This window comes from Protopterus annectens, chromosome 1.part1 (assembly GCF_019279795.1).
Source record: "Protopterus annectens isolate FY-2018-M chromosome 1.part1, PAN1.0, whole genome shotgun sequence".
NCBI classification, from domain to species: domain Eukaryota; kingdom Metazoa; phylum Chordata; order Ceratodontiformes; family Protopteridae; genus Protopterus; species Protopterus annectens.
The window spans coordinates 1,102,742,061-1,102,764,729 of NC_056726.1; the positions used below are offsets into that span (position 1 = coordinate 1,102,742,061).

The 22,669-nt window shown below is 38.5% G+C and overlaps 1 protein-coding gene across 1 annotated transcript; it reads left to right on the forward strand.

Annotated features, from left to right (window-relative positions):
• Positions 1-444: 444 nt before the first annotated feature.
• On the forward strand, positions 445-1,597 carry LOC122813625 (C5a anaphylatoxin chemotactic receptor 1-like). The gene has a single exon (XM_044086045.1). It carries the CDS (start codon positions 467-469, stop codon positions 1,496-1,498), a length of 1,032 nt encoding a protein of 343 aa, XP_043941980.1. The 5' UTR covers positions 445-466; the 3' UTR covers positions 1,499-1,597.
• The last annotated feature ends 21,072 nt before the right edge of the window (positions 1,598-22,669 follow it).

Here is a 22,669-nt window from a genome sequence, read left to right on the forward strand (position 1 = left end):
ACACATGCATGCAAGTCAATACATAAGATAACTGATTTACTGAGAAGACAGGGCTCAGGTCTAAAGTAGGACAGTAACTTGTATATTCTTTAATGTAATGGGTGTGAACAAAGTGACTAAAACACAATGAAATGGGGTTTGGTTTTATAGTGCATATTTGGACATGATTATCCATACAGTCTGATAATTATGTATTACGTGTATACCATTACTCCTCACCCTATGCTAATGTATGTATGTCTCTTACTTTGAATTTGTTTTGTACAGTATTTGATCACCTGGGGAGCTTTTCTCCCGGAGCCTCCACTGAAAATGGGTTTCTGATTAACAAATGTCAATAAATAAATAAATCAATAATAATAAATTATTACATAGTTATTTTGAAATTAAGATGCACCATAATTTGCAATTTAATCTGTTTTATGTCTTTTTCAGAGTGTAGCATTTGTTAAGTCTGAGAACATCGATGGCAAATGTTACCCAAGGCTATAATGAAGAAAGTGATGATTACGACATTTCTGTGGATTATGACTACAATCCTGGTGTACATTCTCACCTCTCCACACTTCGAATAACAACCATAACTGCTTACTCTCTTGTGTTTCTGGTTGGAATCTTGGGAAACACCCTTGTTATCTGGATAACAGGATTTGAACTGAAAAAGACAGTGAACATTATTTGGTTCCTTAACCTTTCAGTTGCAGATTTTCTCTGCTGCATGAGTTTACCATTTTTAATCACACAGTTTGCATTGGATTATCGTTGGCCATTTGGTAGCTTCTTATGTAAGATCATACCTGCTACAAAAATATTAAATATGTTTGCCAGTGTTTTCCTCCTTATGGTAGTGAGCATAGATCGCTGTGTTCTAGTCCTCAGACCAGTCTGGTGTCAAAATACAAGAACCACATCCATGGCTGCGATTGTATGTTTTGCCGTATGGCTGCTAGCATTAATATTAGCTGTTCCATTTGCAGTATTTCAGAATGCCTCTACAGACACTTTATCAGAAAAGACTACTTGTGGAATCAAAAATCAAAGTGCCATCCTTGGTCTTAGAATTTCCTGGTTTGTCTTCGGTTTTGTTTTACCATTTTTCATTATTACAGCTAGTTATAGTCTACTTATGCTTAAAGTAAAAAATATTCAGTATTCAGGTTGCAATAAGACATACAAAATGTTATGCGCTGTGATTATTTCTTTTTTTATCTGTTGGTCGCCATATCATGTGATTGGACTTTTAGGTGCAACCAATGGAAACATGCATTCATCTCCAATATTCATTGTGTTGTCTAACCTTACTCAGAGCCTTGCTTATGTTAATAGTTGTGTGAACCCAATAATATATGTTATTGTTGGGCAGAACTTCAAGACGAAGCTGAGAAAATCAGTCAGGACAGCACTAAAAAATGTATTCACTGATGAAATGACTCAGTCAAGTGTTTATACCAGGTCCAAATCTAAATCACTGACTGAAGAAAGAATGCAAACTGTGTAAACCAAATGCCAGGTTCGGGAAGTACATCACTTTTGCCTGGGTTATGTACTGAAAGCAACAGTAGATGCTGGGGAGGGTGGCCTAATGGTTAAGGTGTTTGTCTTACAAACACAAGGTGCAGGGTTTGAGTCTCACAAGAAATAATTGGCTAGGCTTAAAATGGCTCACAATGGCAGTTAGCTTAGTATTAATCTACAAACCTGTGCAAACATAGTAATAGACAAAGACATAGATTATGGCTGTAGATAAAAAACTTAACCCAGTTTTTCTGCTCCTGTCACTTTCTAGAGGAAAAGGATTAGATATGTTTGAAAAAGTTTGCAGTCCTTTCAGTTGCATTCTCTTTACAGAAAAGAGACACAGTATTTCTTGAGTTAAAATTTGCTTTAAAGATGGGAAACAATGTTTTTAATTGTTGCTAACTATTGTCATGAACCTGCACCAAGGTGCTTGGGTACTTCAGGTTTCACATGTGGACCTCTGGACACTCATGAAAATAAAGTTAGTCACTCTTTTAATAATGACTAGCTCAGGCATACCCACACAGCCATGTTCAGACACAAGTTAGCCTGGTATAATAGTACAAATCTGGGTGTATGCTACTTTATATTCTAATGGTTTCACTGATTAATAAGTTACTTTACATGTCTGTCCATCTCCTACAGTCAGTTGTGTCATTCTAGTGAGAAATGAAACATCTGTGGGATGGACAATTTTGTGAATTAAGCAACTTATCAGATTTTATCCCAGTGAGCACTGCATACTTAGTAATTCTGTCACAGTGAGTTTTCCCCTGAATTCATTCCAATTCCTAATAATGTATGTCCCTGAAGTGTACCCAGAGAAAGTTATTATATACCACCAAGTATCCCAAATTCTTATCCAGTGAGTAACCCAATAATGAATTTTGATCATTTGACTAAAGCCTAGCAAGTCATTCTATCTCAGTGAGTATCCCAACAATTAATTCTGACCCATCGAACACCCTAACTAATTATGTTCCACTGATTATAGTCCAGAAAATCATTCTGTCTCAGAGAACATTCAAAGAGCTAATTCTGACTCTGCATAGATACCCAAATCCAGCAAATCATTACATTCCTATCTACTAAGTCATAATATTCATTATATACCAGCATCCACCAAATAATTTCATTTCATGCATATAAGTAACTTACAGTGTATGTGTGTGTGTGTGTGTGTGTGTGTGTGTGTGTGTGTGTGTGTGTGTGTGTGTGTGTGTGTGTGTGTGTGTGTGTGTGTGTATATATATATATATATATATATATATATATATATATATATATATATATATATATATATATATATATATATATATATATTTATTTATATATATATATATATATATATATATATATATATATATATATATATATATATATACACACACAGACATGTATATAGCTAGCAAACCTAAATCCAAATATAAGTGCAAATCAAAATATAAGTGCAAATCTTTCTTTAACTATGTCAGGAAGTTAAGAACCAACACCCACCAGTGTTTGGCGCTCGTCCGCAGTGATACCACTCTCTCTCTGATGCAAAGAAAATAGCTAATATCCCATCTAACAAATGTAGTGCAAATGTTACCCCACCCACGACTATCACTATCCCACAGGTTCTACAGTCCCAGCCTCCCCTTTAATTACTATGAAACAAGTTTTCTCAGCCCTTTCAAAAACTAATAACACTTTATCCATGGACCCTGACAACATACCATGTACCATGATTATCACTGTCAAATACGGCCATTCTGAACCCCCACTTAACCTCTTTAATCTAAGCCTCTTCACTAGTTATATTCTTGAAGCCAGAAGACAATGTTGTAATGCCATTATACAATGACTGCCCAGGCAAGGATCTTGGTAACTATAAGCCTATTAGACTCAGTAGTCTCATAGGTAAAGCCATGTCATGCTTTATCTCAGACTTTATTATTCTGAACATTAAAAATCTCTTAGCACTGGACCCACATCAATATGGGCTTCATCAAAGGTAGGTCCTGCCTCTTTAATCTCATTAATTATGTTGAAAAAGTAACTGAATTAGTGGACAGCAGTCATGCAGTACACACAGCATATCTAGACGTGGCCAGGCCTTTGCCACTATTCTCCATGCAAGCATTACTGACAGACCTGTATATCTGAATATAAATCCTTATACTGTGCGACGGATAGCTAATTGGTTCTCTGACAGAACCCATGTGGTTAAAGTAGCAGGTGCCACTTCTAAAAGCAAATCAGCTACCAGTGGTGTACCACAGGGCTCAAGTTTGGGCCTTCTCTGATTTTTGGCATATGTTCCTCAGACATTCAGACCAGTGCTTCTGGCCTAAAGTGAACTAAGTTTCAGATGCTTAAAATACCTATAGCTTATGCACAAACACAATAGGGAGTGATGACATAAAACTCTGATAAAAACGTGCTTTAATGACAAGCTAAAATGCTTTTGCAAAAAATGTTTCTTCAGGTCAAACAGCCATAAAACAAACAGCAAACATTTACATTAAAAGCAATCAGGTGGTACAATTACATCATCCAGTACATGAAAGATTTAAAGTTTTAAACATTTAAAAAGACAGAACTTTCAGTAACTCAAATAGTACATATAGTCAAAAAGCATCCTTTTCCTAAAAGTAGCAACTCAAAGTTTGACTATAAATTAGAACAGTTAAGGACTTTAATTCAGACATTATATGCAAAAATATGTATGTAACAATTCCATTGATGACAATTAACTTCTATATTTACTTGTATTTAACACCATTACAACTTCATTTAGACCAGGAAACTTATCAGCACAAAGTCGACAGAGGCATCTGTAGTCTGCATTTTCTGTTCAATCACAATTTCTATGATGCTCAAACATCGGTTAAAGAACAGTGAATTTGAAGGTATGCTCTTTACACAGAGGGTTAGATTCTACCTTTCTGGTAATATTGGATAGGTGGAGATTAATTTGCTCCTTCAACTTCCTTTTAGTTTTGCTTATATAGTAAGCATCACATGTTTGGCATAAGGCTAGATACATTACATTTCTCATGTTTTAATCAGCATAGCTTCTAAGATGAACAATTGCTCCATTGAGAGGGTGTACAAAGGTCTGCTCTGAATAAATACACTTACAAAAAATAAAGTTCTTCTGGGTACAGTATCTGTAAGATTAATATATATTCTGTCCTTTATCACCTATCTTTTGCTTCCAATTCTGTTCTCTTCTAATGCCATATTTCTTTGTAAGTAAGACCTAACCAGAGAATAAGGCATAGCATGGTTTTCCAGGGTGGTCATGATATAAGCCTTACCTCAAAAATAAGCCCCAGTTAAGATCCTCAACAACACACGTCAGACATGTTGAAATATAAAATAATATTATTGACACCTGCTGACTGAGGTTATCGTACTCTGCATACCATTTTCAGACCATTTGGACACCCAACTTCTTCTCTTTGCAAAAAGCCATAAGATTCTATCCCTGGGAGTCCTCCACAATTCTTCTGTAACCCTAATCAGCACTCACACTTGATGGTTGAGATCCTTGGCCCATAAACACTGGCAGGTGTACTTTGGTCAAAGTACAGACTACACGCATAAAGCGCGTGCACTTGATAACGAACGGCTGTGGTTGTGTCTTCTTAACTGTTGCTATTTTGTGTTGCCACTCTAGTCTCGTAAGTTTTCAATTAACCCCTCCCCAAAAAAGATGCATGCAAAAAGAAAGAGCTATTCCATCAAGTACAAGACAGGAATTGTGGAGGACGCTCAGGGAAAGAATCTGATGGCTTTCTGCAAAGAGAAAAGTTAGATCTCCGAATGGTCTGAAAATGGTGTGCTGCATACCATAACCTGAGTCAACAGGCCGATCAGGGAAATGCTAAGAAGTGCAAGTGTGGATCAGGTCAGCAGCCATTATTTCCTGAGCTGGAAGACATCATCTGTAAATGGACTGGTAACAGGAGTGCAAAGGCTTTGGTTGTGCGCAGGGCTGCTATTCAAGCATTTGCCTTTGCAGTGGCACCACAGTTAGAAATATCCCCAGAAGAATTCAAAGCATCACAACATTGGCTGGATGGCTTCCTTCAGCGATATGAACTGCCATGATCAGTAACACTGTTCAAGCTGGAAGCTACTGAAGTTATTAAACGTGCACTTGCATTCAAGTCCTTTGTTGATGGCATTGACTTTTCTAAATACCAACTCTCAAACAAGATTGCTATGGTTGAAACCTCAGTGTTTATGGGCCAAGGATCTCAAACAACAATTGATCAGATGAGTGCCTCGTCAATCTACATTCCCTCCACTGGTTATGAGAGTGCACATGTTACCTGTATTTTGGCAATCATCTAGATGGAAAGAAAACCCCACCTGTAATCATTAGTAAGGGCAAGAAAGATAAGATTTAACATGTTTCAGGCATTTACATTCTTGAAACTGAAAAAGCCTGGTACACACAAGCAGTTATAAGGAAGTGGGCCGATGTAATGCTGCCACTTGTTTTGCGAGGTGGCGAAAGAGGTCTCCTAGTCTGGAATTCAACCAGCATTCACCACGCTAAAGACATGAAGAAATTCCTTGCACAGAGAAGAATAGATCAAATAATGATTCCCGCAGAAATGACCGCCTATCTCCAGACTCTTGATAATGCAATAAACAAGCCATTCAACAACTATTTGCGCATGAAACTCGATGACTAAATTGAAAACAGAATGGAGAGAAATCAGCATGGAAACTTTGTGAAGCCTAGCCTGCAAGAGGTCGTGACTTGGGTGAAAAATTCATGGGATAAAATCGCTGACAGTTGTGTTGCCAATGCACTATGAACAGGCTACTTGGACAAGCAGTGCTCATTTAAGGTGAGCTCTATTGCTAGGCATGACAGATTGGGGCCAATGGTTCTACAGGAAATGGAGTCGCAAGAAATTCTGGCCGGAATTTGGGGGTTGGAGACTTATGACAATGTTCTAGAAGAAGACGACATGACTGTATTTGAACAACGTTTCCATTATCGGGACAACAGAATGGATTCCTTCTGCTTTCAGTTTTATTCTCCACTTCCAATACACGTGCATTGAGATTTTTCTGCACTTTCTGTTAAGCATGAAATATTGCACTGAGAAAGCCAAGGTGTAGATATTCTGAAGTTGAAATGTTTTTTTGCACTGTTTATGTAGAATTCTTACACAACTGTTAATGTGTTACTTAGAACTGTTGCCAAATAACAGAAAAGTACCAAATAAAGGTCAATTTGTGTACACGAATAAATGTCGATTTGTGTACATGAATAAATGTCGATTTTTGTACATGAATAAATGAATAAATATAGATTGCTGTATGAGGGGGGTAAATAAGGCATCCCCTGATAATAAGCACTAATGCATATCTCGGCGGGACAAAGAGTATAAAACCCGGTCTTATTATCAGGGAAATACGATACTCAAACTAAGTTTAATATCTAAGAAAGTATTCAAATTGGAGGTAGATAATGTATCAAGAATATACCAACTGTTTTAATAATATTCTGAATCAATTGTATATGTCGATTGTAAGTAATATTATATCTCGGCTTCTTCCTATTTCCTTAGATCTACAATTAGTATTATTATCTAAGTTATTGTCCACATTTTTATTATCAGTTGTACTACCATTGTCTTGTTTTATATTACAACCCCCCCCCCATCACTGGGGGAGAATCTGCTGCCTGTAAACTGATTCCAAGTATTTGTGTTTCTGTTCTTTTAGCACATTGCTATTATGTCCTCCAGCTTGGAAATAATTAATAAGACAGCCCAGTTGTTCATTCAACAAGCAATCATTTGTGTTTAGCCTAACGTGCCTCAACATCTGGCTCTTGTGAATATTAGAGAACATAAAAGGTGGATGCATGCTGTTTCTATGCAGATAGCTGTTCTTTTTAACTTGATTTTTTTTTATATGCAGTTGTATCAATACTACCATTAGGCATTTTTATTAATTTCATATCCAAAAATTCTACTTTTCACAAGAATTTACATTTCTTAAATTTCAAGAAATGTGTTGTATTTGTAATATATTCAAAAAATTAAGCATTTTTTTAATACACTACCATTCCAAATATCGAAATTATCACCCACAAAGTACCTGTACATTAAAATATTGTGTGCAAACATATTGTTGGTAGATGTTCTTCTTTCCACATTGCCAAGACCATATTTGCAAATAATAGGTTAGCTGCCCTTATGGGGCATTTTTAAGCCTAGCCAATTTCCCTTTTTTATGCTCAAATTAACATATATCATTTGTTTAGAGTATGGTCTCACGTGTCCCATGCTCAATAATTTTATATTATCCATAATGGAAATATCTGGGATTATACGATAGATAATTTGCTGGGACCAATGCATGGATAAAGCATTTAGGAACTGCTTCTGTCCATTAGTAATAAAAGGGGAATCCTGACGTAAATGTTCTGTTTCCCATCCATGGATCTAAGTTGTGCTTGGATATGGACAGGGATGAATTTTCTTCTATTTGGATAGGGAGTCTGTTCCAGAGCAGTGGTATCCTGCTGATATATATATATATATATATATATATATATATATATATATATATATATATATATATATATATATATATATATATATACTGCTTGGTCAACCAAGTTACAGATACCAAAGTTAACCTGATCAAGTACAAGCACTCAAAAACAGCCCCCCCCCACCCGCTGATGATGATGTACACCAAATTGGAAATCGAATGACAGTGGGGAAAGGACAATTTCCCCATCCCCTTCTGTACAGCAGTCTTGCTCAGATAACAAAGCTGGTATGTGTGATCCACTGATTTTTGATTAAACATGTTTTTTTTTCACTTTGATGAAATACACTTTCAACTAAAGTTTGTATCTCATATAAATATGAAGATATGTATATATATATATATATATATATATATATATATATATATATATATATATATATATATAAAACCATATAGGTATGTATACATATATATTTATTGCACATACGCATGAAACCCCCTGCATCAACAGTATTTCATTTCATTGTCTACATCATGTCTGCTGTTTGAGAATGGGTGCTAATATATAGCTGTAACAACATCAAGTCACGCATTACCTGTCCTCTACATGGTGCAACAAATCAAAGGAAATGCTGTTAAATGCTGTCGGTTACTTATACATTAGTCTGCATATATTTTACTATTCCTATGAGCAGGGCACAGTTGTATCTGATGTATTATCTGCTGGAAAACTCTACCATCTGCTTCCTTTCTAATGAGCTCCTCAGCAATATGGGTCGCGTTAGTCATTTAGTTGTGAAATATGACTCAGTAAATTCTGTTATTTCTTGCAATATATTATTTCCACATACAGCTGTTAGCTGCTTGTTCTGGAAGACTGAACTAATCTCTTAGTCTTTACAATAGTTTATATATCTAATCAGATGCCTGCATAATGTTTCTAAAATGAGTGGATGCAGTTAAGGAAAAACAGCTTATAAATTGTTATACATGTAAAATTGGCAGTAGATGTTCTGTTTCATGTGTAAACTCTTAAATTTTTGTTTGGCTTCCTCTTAGTATGGTACTCAGTTTCACTTATTGTAATTTGCTGTAACAGCATGGATTTTATTTTACAAATGAATAAAGTGAGTGCATTTAAGTAAAAAAATTGAAAGAATGTAATTCCTCATTGGGTACTAATTAATGTTCATTTTCAAACTGTGTGCTTTGTGCAAACTGAACATAATCCCTTACAAACGTTCTATTAATTCACACGCCCTTTCATGCAATATCAGTATCAGTTCTGCATCCTTCTCTTAATGTGTGTGTTGATGTTTGCATTGTCACATGTTGGTGTATGTTACAAGTGATTGCATAAGTTTGTGCATGTATGTGTGTTTGTGTTATGTGTGCACTTATATGAGTGCATATTTTATCTGAATTACAGAGTATTGCCTTTGTTGCTACAGTTTAACCACTTTAAAAGCTGCTTAGAAAATGGGCAAATTGTACGTCAGCACCCTGATTGGAGAACAAACGTTCTCCATCAGGGTATTAATGTAAAAGTAATGCCTCCTGAAGAACGAGTCCACTGCTTCACTGCAGCATATCAAGTAGCCATGGAGCTCGGACTGAAAAAAAATTAAAAGCTGCCATTTACACTCACTAAGCAGCAAATTTGCTGTTTAGTGAATGTAAAAAACATAAACAGAAAAATGTGTGAGTGTGTATGTATGTGTATGAGTGTGTTCATGTTTCTGTCTGCATGTGTTAGTGAATGCATATATGAAAGCAGAAGAGACTGTGCCTGTGAGAGATCGAGAGAGAGTAAGAGCCATCTTGTGTGAGTGAATGCATGTATGAAAGCAGAGGAGATTGGGGATGTGAAATCGAGAGAGGGAGAGAGAGAGAGAGACAGAGAGAGAATAGTCTTGTGTGCATAGGTCAACTGTCAACATTTTCGTAGAATGTCCAGTGTTTGCCTCATATTTTGTGTCTGTTCCTCATAAAATGTATGGTGCCTGAAGTGTTGTGGCAAATCAGTGAGGACTGACTTCATTAAATAATGACAGGCATTTTAGTTTTAGGCTTTATATCTTTCAGAGAATGCATTTTAATACAAGACATTTTATTCTAGCAACTTTTATAAGAGCAATATTTGAAATTTGTCCCTATTTTTGGGGCTTTGACACTCCCATTATTTTTGGCCTTATCCAGATTTTTTGTGCTAAGAGGTTGAGCGTTATGTTTTTGCGAGTGAATGAGAGTATGAAACCAGAGGTGACTGTGTGTATATGTATGTGTGTCTGAAAGCAGAAGAGACTGTGTATGAGAGAGAGAGAGTAGGGTCTCTGTAAAATTGTTGTGTCTTACATACTTATTTATTTTTAAGTACTATATATTTTTTTATGAAAATGCTTCCTCCAGCACCTTTAACATATACTACGGAAAGTCTGAAACATTAGGTGGATGAACTATTTTATATAAAAAACATAACAAAAATATATATATATATAGTACTTAAAAAAATAAGTATGTGCAATACAACAATTTAGAGAAACTCCATTGTCTAAGCGCAATAAAGCCCTCCAGGGTGTGGGTTAATGTGTAATTAACACCCTTCCAAGGGTGTAGAGGCCCTCCTCCTGTGGTGTTGGACTTCAAAACACCACTGTATGGGCATTAATTACACACTAACCCAACCCTGTCGGCATTATTACTCACTTAGAGATTTCTTATGACAAACATGAAATTACAAACTAATGCGTGGTTGGATGTTGTTACTGCCATGTGACTGACAGGGCTGTTACTGTCATGTGACTGACAGGGCTGTTACTGTCATTTGACTGACAGGGCTGTTACTGTCATGTGACTGACAGGGATGTTACTGCCATGTGACTGACAGGGCTGTTACTGCCATGTGACTGACAGGACTGTTACTGTCATCTGACTGACAGGGCTGTTACTGCCATGTGACTGACAGGACTGTTACTGTCATCTGACTGACAGGGCTGTTACTGCCATGTGACTGACAGGGCTGCTTCTTTTCTCACTCTGCCTTGGGCCTGTAGCTTGTAAGAGCATTTCCACTGTTTATCATCTCACCCTTTTTGTACTCTCTTCTTTTCTTTTTTCATTTTTTTCTGCCTTTTTCATTTTTAGCCTATTTTGTAATGTTCACATTCTTACTCTTTACGATTGTGCCATGTGAAATTATTTAGTAGTATTTTGTCTCTTTCTCTCTCTCTCTCACTCTATCTATCTATCTATCTATCTATCTATCTATCTATCTATCTATCTATCTATCTATCTGTCTATCTATCTATCTATCTATCTATCTATCTATCTATCTATCTATCTATCTATCTATCTGTCTGTCTATATATCTATCTATCTATCTATCTATCTATCTATCTATCTATCTATCTATCTATCTATCTATGTGTATGCATGTATAGATAGACAGACAGACAGAGAGATGGGCATGAATCCCTCTAACTTTGTCACCTAAGAGATGGTGATGGAAAGCAACCCTTATTTTATTCTGGACACAGGAGATTATCTCCCGGTGTACTCTCCGGCCTACTTAATGAGCCTGGGCATCTTCAGGCAATGCTATAACTGCTTCATGTACACAGACAATCCTCTCCTCCTACCACCAAACACTAACACTTGTGAGAGATGCACTTATATAGCCAATCTAGAGGCAAAGCTCTCTCCAACCAAGACTGGAACAGACAGTCAAGAGGAGAAGGTAACAACTCATAACACCCCACTCAATACACATAGGCCAAATAAACCAACACCTCCAAAACCCACACATAAAAACACCAAGACATATATGGAGGCACTGATTAAAAATCTAAATCTGCCTAGGCAACAGAGATCTCCAAAGCAGACACACAAGCAACCTCCTCCCACCAACACACCCCAAACAACACATAGTCCACAAACTCGGTGTGCCACACAACCACAGCCCATAAGGCAAAACAACTTACTCAAAACATTAGTGATAGGTGACTCTATAGTCAGACACACCAATGTCCCACTCAGCAGGCTTGACAAAGAGAAGGTTACTGCCAGCTGATTGTCGGGTGCCAGAATCCACCACATAATGCATGCACTCAGGTCACTACAAGGTAAGTACAAATATGACTCTGTCATAGTCCATGTTGATGTAAATGACCTGAGAATACCTCCCTGGACTTCATGAAAAGAGACACGGAAGAGCTCTCCAATCTTGTAGCCCAGGTAGGTATGACCCTAGCCCTAAGTAGCATCCTGCCTTCACCAAAAATGATACCAGAGTACAAGGGCAAGATGATCAACGTCAACAATTGGCTAAAAGCTTCTGATGTCATTCAAGGGGATCCAGTATCGGTCTGCCTGGGATGACATGATCGACAGGCCATGATGCTTCACCAGAGAAGGCCTGCACCTGTCACCCCTGGGATTCAGAATACTGGCCAAGGCTCTTGCCACCCCTATAGTGCCTTTTTTAGGCAAGACTCAAAAAACAAACCCACCATCATAAGAACTACATGAAACAAAAAACTGAGGGCAATGTTACTCAATGCTAGGAGTCTAAACCTCAAAATGCACTCACTCGAGGCACTCCTCAAAATGGAGAACATCAATATCTGTGCAGTGACTGAGACCTGGTTCAAGGCTCCCGAGAGCACCCCAGCACTACCAGGCTATAATTCATACCACACCTTTCAGCCAAAAAACCCGGACCGAAACAGGAAGGGTGGAGGTGTGTCCATATTCATCAAGGACATCCACACCTCCAGGCTAGTTGCAAAATACGATGCCTCTGAAATCATCCAGGTGCAACTAACCCAGGGCAAAAATGCATTCCAAAGTGTAGCTCATTATAGATCCCCCACCATGGCCTAGGACGCCCACTCCTCATTCCTGGGGACATTGGAGAAAATGAGGATCCAACCAAATACCATAATAATGGGCAATTTCAACTACCCCAACATACACGGGGAAAACTACTCTTGTACTAGCCTCCTTGCTCAACGATTCCTGGAGTTCATAAATTCTAAATCCCTGGATCACCTTGTCAATGCGCCCAACAGGGGCAACAATATTCTGGACCTGGTCATCACCAACATGGGTGACTGGTGCTCAATGCCCGAGTTCAATTCCTCACTTGTCAGATCTGACCATAAACTAATCACCCTAGATATCCACATCCCGACCCCACCCCCACACAAGGAAACCATCGTAAAAAACTTTTCTAAAGCAAACTTTGCACTTCTTAAAATTGAGGTGACTAACTTTGCGATGCCCCTACAGACAGATAATGCAGTCAATAAAGTCATGACTGCTGAATCCCACACAAAGGCACTTTACAAGCACCTGCATGAGTGCATGGATCATGCTATCCCCAATAAAACCAAGATGCTATCCTCCAAAAAAAGGAAGCCGATCTGGTGGTTCCCTAACATTAAAAAACTTTACAACAGAAGGAAGAAACTGCTGCAAAGGAGACCAGAACCTCAGGTATGGAGGAACTCACTGACGAGCCTCAGTAAGAAACTAAGATCACTCATAAAATCCTCCAAAGCTAATTTTAAAAGACAAATTGCCACGGATTCCAAAGACAACCACAAGGCATTTTTTTAGCTATGTCAAGAATCTCCATGGCAAAACCCAGATCTGCACTGAGCTACAACAGAATGGCACAAAATATACAAAGTCAACTGATATTGCCAACATAATGGCAGATAGGTTCAATGCAAACTTTACTCCCACCTCATCCCCCCAAAAGGCCTATAAGTATACCAGATGGTTGTAGAGCCCTGACAATCACAAAAATACAGGTAAAAACTGCACTCTCTAAAGCCAAAAACACAGCATCCATGGGACCAGACAACATCCCAGGCTGCATCTCACATGAACTCCAAAATGAACTAGACCCCCACCTAAAATCCATGTTCAACCACAGCCTCACCACAGGCTATGTGCCCACAGAATGGTGCATAGCAACAGTTATCCCACTCCACAAAGGAGGAACCACCACAGACCCTGGAAACTATAGGCTTATTAGCCTGACAAGCCTGGTCTGCAAGGCCATGGAATGTATCATCATGGTACTCATAAACAAAGATATAGGTAACCTCCAAACTCTGGATGCTACCCAATTCAGATTTTTAAAAGGTAGGTCATGTCTCCTAAACCTGGTAGACTTCTTTGAAACAGTTACTAAGGCCATAGACAAAGGCAAGGTGGTCCACACAGCCTACCTGGACCTCGGTAAAGCCTTTGACACTATCCCTCATTCAGGAATCAATAATAAACTCACCAACCTTAACATAAACCCTTACATCATGAGATGGGTGACCAGCTGGCTCATGGACAGAACCCACATGGTAAGAGTTGCTGACTCCAGATCTGACTCCAAACAATTGACAAGTGGAGTATCCCAGGATTCAGTCTTGGGACCCCTCCTGTTCGGTATATACTTCTCTAAAGTGCAAGCAAACATCAAGGGTCTATGTCTAACCAAGTTCACAGATGACTGCAAACTGGGTGCCATTATCGATTCTCCAGCCGACGTTGACATCCTGCAAAAGGGCCTCACAGAGACTGACACCTGGTGTAAAACCCATGGCCTCAAACTAAATGCCAAAAAGTGCATTGTTATCCCCTTTGGCAAAAACACGGTACCCATGAATTACCAAATAGGGGGAAATTCACTTAACACAGAAAGTGTGATAAGAGACCTTGGGACCCAAGTGGATTGTAACCTCTTCTTTGATAACCACATTGCCAGAGTGGTCAGAAAATCTTTCTACGTGGCCCACTTAATCACAAAAGGGTTCACATCTAGAAATTTTATTTATTTATTTATTTTACATTTGTTGACCGGGCTAGTCTAGCTGGATGAAATTCCATTTTCAGTAGAGGCCCGGGGAGAAAAGCTCCACAGAGTGAGATACATTCTGAGAAGAAGTAAAAAAGTTTACACACACAAATTGTTATATAAAATGTACTAACAGTACTAACAATAATGAGCATCTAAGAGTTAGTAATAGAATTAGCAAGTAAAAACATATAAAAATAAAAATAAAAATAAAAGATAACACTCTTATCTGTAAAATACTAGTACAGGAGTTAGTTACTATAACTACTCCATGCAGTTCAATTCTCAATTAACAAGTAGGGACAAAAGAATTGATTGGATTTATATGGAAAGGAGCAAGGGTAAGGGGAAATAATGAGGATGGGAATAGAAAGGTTCTGTTGGGTAGTAATAGAGATAGACTAATCAGGTTTATGACAGGAGCAAAGCCAGTGATTTTGGAAATGCCTTTTAATGTTTTGTTTGAAGAGGGGCAATGAAGTTATCTTTGTTAAGCTAGTGGGTAACAAATTCCATTTTGACCCAATAGCATTGGTAAATAGAGAGTCACCAGCATTATTATTAGACTTTGTTGAGCTTGTCAGAAGTTTGCTGGATGAGCGGAGAGAGTTGAGATTTTTATATGGGGTTATGAGTTGAGAGAGTATGGGGGTGTTATTAGGTTGGTATAGTATTTTATGGGCAATGCAGAGTTGATGGATTAAAAGATAGTTTTGAAACTCAGGCCAGCCTAGAAGTTGTAAGTTGAGGCAGTGATGAGTTCTATAGGGATTACCAGTAGCAAAGCGGGCAATGTTATTATAGCAGGTTGTCAGTTTGCTAAGGCTGTTTTTTTTGAGGTTAGTGAAGATAGGCGCAGCATATAGAAGAGTTGATGTAAGATGAGAGTGAGCAATCCTTGTTCTGGTAGGTGGTGTAAGAAAAGGTCTGATTCGATATAAGGATCCTATCTTTCTGTTAACTAACTTTATGGAGTTGTTAATGTGTAGGTCGAAAGAGAGTTTATTGTCAATTGTAACGCCTAATAATTTAGTTGAAGTGTCGGGTAAGATAACAGTGGCACTGTTTGAAGAGATGGAGAAATTTAAAGGGGAGGTTCTAGCTGTGGGAGAAAAAAGAAGAAGTTTGGTTTTTTTGGCATTTAGTAAGAGGAAGCGATTAGAGAACCATGTTTCTACTGTACTGAATACTTTTTGGGTGAGAGAGGTTAGTTCTGGGGTAGAAGGAGCTGAGCAAATGAGTGTTGAATCATCTGCATATTGAATGCAGGTTGCTTGAGGGATTGTAGTTTGAAGATCATTAATGAAGAGGGAGAAAAGAAGTGGGCCGAGGATAGAGCCTTGAGGAACCCCAATGGAAACAGGCAGGAGAGATGAGATGTGATTGTCCCAGAGAACAGCTTGTTTTCTGTCAGTGAGGTAAGATTTAAACCATTTAATAGCTGGGGGATCAAATGAGATGGATTCGAGAGTATTAAGTAATAAGGGGTGGTTTACCATATCGAATGATTTGGAGAGGTCAATGAAGAGGGCCGAAGAGAGTAAGTTGTTGTTTCGGTTCTGGTTTATAGTCTCTACAAAGGAAAGTAGGGCAGTGGTAGTACTGTGATGTGGTCTAAAGCCATGTTGGCAGTTAGCTATTATGTTATGTTTTGAGAGATATTGTACGAGCTGAAGGTGGATACATTTTTCCATAATTTTGGACAGCAGTGAGAGGAGGGCGATGGGCCTATAGTTGGAGTAGTCGGTTGAGTTTCCACCTTTGTGAAGAGGGATTATATGAGATACCTTCCATACTTCGGGGATGATTCCTTCACTAATTGTCCTATTTATAAGAATAGATATGGGATATGCAACAACCTTAGCAGCCTTTTGAAGAAAAAGGGAAGGGAGTTTATCAGCAGAGGGGGTACATGGTTTTAGCTTAAGAAGAAGTCGGTGAATATATGATGTGGGGATAGGCTGTAGGGAAAAGTTAAAAGAGGAGTTGGTTGGTTTACTCAGAGGACAGAAGTTGTTAGCATTAAGTTGTTTAGCTAGTGCTTGGATAGTTTCAGTGAAGAAAGAGTTAAGAGCATCTGCAGTCTGTTGAGGGGTATCAGGGTCTGCATTTAGTGGTCATCATTCCCCTCTACTCATCACTTATCAGACCCCTCATTGAATACAATTTCCTGTTTGGGATATACCTCACAAGACATCTACAACAACTTGAGAGGCCCCAAAAGTACCTCACCAAAAGGATCACTGACCTCAAACAATTGCCCTATGCCGACCAGCTCAAGAAACTCAAACTCTACTCAATCGTATACAGCTTACTCCCAGGAGACCTCTGTCTGACATACAAAGCTATGTCAAATCCGGAATTGTTGGACATGCTCCACTTGAAGAAATCACAATCTCACCGAGCTACATGCTCTAGGGACCTAAACCTCACCACAACAATAAATAGGACATGCTGGAGGGACAGATTCTTGTCTCAGAGACTTCCCATGCTCTGGAACAAAATTCCCATCCATGTCAAGCAGAGCTCGTCATTAGCACTATTCAAGAAAAACCTTGATAAGTAAATGGGTGATAGGAAATTCACCCCTGGGATTATGTCTGGGGCACTGCTTGATAGAGGGGCAGGAATTTATCAATACAATACATGGGTGGCGAAAGCCAATACACTGTTGGCTATTCTTGCTTTGGCCCTCGGGTTGATAGCCTAGTACCTACCTATGAACCTATGAACCAATGAAATATGTATAAACACAAGATTTATTTCTAGTTTCCTTACATAAGAACAGCGCTTATCTGCCAATTTATTTTTCACCCAATAAAAATCTGTTGTTTTGCTACTAAGAGGAAGTTTTGTTGTTTTGATATGAAGAATGTGAATCTGTTTATATTTGTGAAGGTGAGGACATTTTGATTGTAACAAGATTTTTTACTACTGTTTGGCATTTAATTGACACATATTTCTTACTGCTACTGCTTTGTGATTTAGCTTAGCTTAAATAGCTCAAAAGGCTATTCTTTCATATTTTTTCTAACTAAATAGACGGCCGACAAGTGTGCAAGAATGACAGTCCCAGGGAGTGCAATCTTGGAGCTAGAATATATAATTAGCAGGGAGTGTGGGGTTGCAGCAGGGCTTGACCCCCAGCAAGAAATGATGCTTTCCTTTATTTTTTAAGTTAATTTCAATGCACATTTAGATGTAGGTCAACATGCATAACATTGATTATACTTATTTGATATTATGCATGTTGACATAAGTAGTGTTTGACTAATTGGACAAATTTCTATACATGTGTATAGTAAATGTTTTTGCTTGTCTTAATAACTTTATTGTTAATTGATCATGTCATTCCTGTTAATTTCTTTGCATTCAGCTGTTTTGATCCAGGTTGTGCCTGAAAAGGGTCTTCAGACCAGTGTACCTATTCAGTTACCAAAAGTATAAATAAATAAATATTAAATACATCTGGACCAAAAATGCCTGGTTGGTTGCATGCACGGATGGATGAACACATAGAAGAAATGCTGTAACTTATGGTGTGTTACCAATGTTGTTAAATAGCGCTGCAGTATCGTTTATGTGACATATTGTTACTTTACTTTAAATTAGCGGCTTGAACAGTTTATGTTATGTATGGAAGTCACTCTGGACTGTCTTTATTAACAGCTTCTCGAAGTGTAGCTATCATGTTGGCAGCATTTGCCAACATGTCAACGTGCTGTTTGGTATTCATTAAACATCTGTACATGATGTGTAGAGCCATTAAAAACAGATAAATTGTGGAATATGCTGATGAAAGCATAAAGAGATGAAGTGCATTCTAATTAACCAATTCAATATGGCGGAACTATTCAGGAAGCTGTGAAGCAGTTGTAGTCTTTTGTTCTGTACACGAAAACACTTTTGAATACGGGCACTACTGCATTTAGAAAAATACATGTTAGGGTTCGCTATTATTATGCTGTATGTGCAACATGTTTTAAATCAGGGTGCTGCTGCTAGACCTCATGCAAGAAGAAGAAGGGTGTTTAGACCCCATTTGACTTATCATGGGCTGATTGACACAGAAATTGTTGCCAGATACAAGGTGGACAGGGAAACACTGGGCAAAATATGTCACCTCTGCTGCCCCTACCTCAGGCCCCAGGGAAATTATGGAAAGCCCATCCCACTGGAAACAAAGCTATGTTTACATGTTGTAGCTACTGGTACTTTTCAGGCACCAACAGGAGATTGGTATAAATGGGTGCAGCGTAGAGGAGGGTAGAGATAAGATGGGTGTGGGCAATAGTAGTTCTAGCTGTTGGGGTAAGCAATCCAAATGCATGCTATGTTTACATAGATCTATAATAATGAATTAATTGTATTTTTAAAGTTTTACTGGAAGTTTTCTTTTTCTCCCGGGCTGAAAACTGAAACATTAATCCAGCTGGACTAGCCCGGTCAACAAATGTAAAATAAAAATAAAAATAAATAAATAAATATATATTAAGGGTGTCATAGTCATCAGCCTCAAGAATATGACATCAGTTTTTAAATGCAATGCTGCTACATGCAAGGGATCACATTTCTTTCCCACACAGCCCACTGGAGAGAGCAAGAACCATGCGGGAACTCTGTGCAATAGCACACTTCCTTGAGGTGCTGGGGGCCATAGATTGCACACACATATAAAGAAAATCACCACCTGGGAAAAGGGAAGGATGTACATCAACAGAAAAGGATTTCACTCTACAAACTATAAGGCTGTCTGCAATGTCCAAGGGACCATCTACAATATCTGTGCAGGTAACCCAGTTTCCATTACTCACACATATGGCACACCTGTGAGCTATACACCTGTTTGCTAGGGGTGATATTCCTCGAGGTTATCTAGTAGTGGATACAGGTTATGCACTTGAGCCCTGTTTCATGACACCCATGAGAAACCCACGCAACCTCACTGAGCAAGGATGCAACGAAGTCCATTCTCAAATTAGGAATATCATAGAGCATGCATTTGGATTGCTTACCCCAACAGCTAGAACTACTATTGCCCACACCCATCTTATCTCTACCCTCCTCTACGCTGCACCCATTTATACCAATCTTTCTAAAAACAACCTGAACAAATGGGCAGCCTCCTATAATAACATTGCCAGATTTGCCACTAGCTCCTCATTTAGAACCCACCACTGTCACAATCTAAAACAACTTGGAAGACTAGAACTCCATAATCAACTTTTATTTCACCAACTTGTTATTGTACACAAGATCCTCTATCATCCTAGTAATACTCCAATACTCACTAGCCTTATTACCCCCTACAAAAATCTCACAACCCTATGCTCAACAAATAAATTACTAATATCTATACATAAATCCAACAACAAGGCCTGGGACTCACTGTTCTCCAACACTGTGGGGAAAACCTGGAACCTGCTTCCCGGAGACCTCTCATCTCTTTCCTCCACTCTACTTTTCAAAAAGCAACTTAAAGAATAGCTTAAAACTCACTGGCTATGCCCTTGCACCAACCCAGACTAATAATCTCCTTCTTTCATATTTAATGGATACTTATCTTATTATTGCTATGCTTTGTCCACCTTTCCATTAACCTCGGAGAGTATGAGCTGTCAGCTAACTAATGTTGGCACTAACTTAGCCTTTCTTAGAAACTACTACAGAGCTTGTACTTGATTAGCAAGCTCTCTGTTGTATGAACTTGTCTCTACCTTATAAATATGTGTCACTACTGCTTTGTAAAAATATGTCAATTATATAATTACTAAGCTGCTATGTAAAAATCGTGTACTCTAGTCTTTAAAATGTAGTGTAACTGATGTTGCTATTATCTGTAGTGGAGCTTTTCTCCCCGGGCCGCTACTAAAAATGGACATATATCCAGTTGGACTAGTCCAGTCAACAAATGTAAAATAAATAAATAAAATAAATTAACTCAAGGTTCCAGTCTCTAGACACATCAGGAGCTGAACTGCAGTAAGACCCAGGCACATCTGCTGACATACCTACAGAAGTAGCTTCAACAAGGGCAACAAGGAGCAGAACTGCAATTTCAAGGACCACAGAAATGGCAAAAAGCAGCAGGTACAGATGAGGAGTCTGTGGGAAAATTACCAGCTGCAGAAAGTGCTGGCAGATGGAGGCATGTACAGAATACTCTGTGTCTGGCTAAGAGACAGAGGATAGCGTACAGAATACTCCGTGTCTGGCTAAGAGACAGAGGATAGCGTACAGAATACTCCGTGTCTGGCTAAGAGACAGAGGATAGCGTACAGAATACTCCGTGTCTGGCTAAGTGACAGAGGATAGCGTACAGAATACTCCGTGTCTGGCTAAGAGACAGAGGATAGCGTACAGAATACTCCGTGTCTGGCTAAGAGACAGAGGATAGCACATACAATCACTACCTAGCTCAAAGTCTAGGAGCTCACATACATACAAATAGAAATAATATTGCATGTCAAACTCCACAAACTTTACTTAACCATGTAATGGCTGTGTTCTGATAGCAACAGACAGGGGCAACCCCCCAGGATACAATTTGTACCTTCACTAATGACAAGGAATGAGTGTAACCAAAACGTTACACGCATGATTCCTCTCATATAGGAATAGGAATATGCCTCTGAGGACAGCATCTGTCTGATGTGTACACTTATGTCAGTAATATCTCCTGTGTCATATTTTTGCAATATATAGTTACATATTAGAAACAGTAGTGTGCAACAAGCATTTCAACTGGCCACTATCCATAAAACATGGGTTGGGTCAATTATACCTTCATTTACACAGCTATACCAAGAAGCAAAACTGAAGTACTTATGCTTCCACTACTTTAATGACAATAGTAACCGAAATGCAACGAGATTCAGCAATTATAGAAACAATCATTACAAGGGAGTACAATCAAGAAATCAATAACTTTTCTTCTGCAATACATATTGATTAGTGCAAGCATGCGAATAAGTCAGCATTAGCTATCCACTATGTGCATCAGACATGCAAGTGTCAAGGCACATTCAACATCATTTGCACAGATTGGGGGGTTGTAAGGACTGACACCAGTGAAGTGAGTATGTGTGGGTAAGAAACACATGCATCTACCACAGTGTACCAAATGTAATATACAGGGCCAGTAAAAACAAAGTTATAGCACTCAACAGTACTGTTTAGATAGTTTTCTGGTGTATGAAGTGGTAGAGGCAAGTGAAATTTTTTTTGAATGTGTATGTGTCTGCATGAACACAATCAAGTACTCTGCTAGCACTATGTCCTTGCATCTTGGACATGTGTGAGTCACGCACAGTAGTGCAGTCACTTCAGTGTAGTCACCCCTGGCCATGACAACCACCTGTGCCAGGAGTTGCTCTGTTACTTCCATGGCCATGGCTGTAAGTCGGGAGGGAGGGTTTCTGAACATGAAATGATGTGTGCTAGATAAGTGTTCCTGGCAACTATCTCTAAAATCGGTTGCATGGACACCTTAAACAGTACACCACACCTTCTGTTTCACAACAGAAAACATAATTTGTATTTGTAATATCAAATGTATTTTGTCACTACATATAACACATTGAGTGAAAAAATTTGGCAAATAGTGAAACTTCATTGGAAGTTTTTATTGAGGGATGAAATTATGAATACTATAATGGATTATATGCCCTATGTGGCTTAAACAAAGAGGGCAAAATTTATGTGACAAGTTGGTGAAATCTTATTTTGTATTGCCTATGATGGATGTTCCTGTTTCTTTAAGTAACAAAGGTA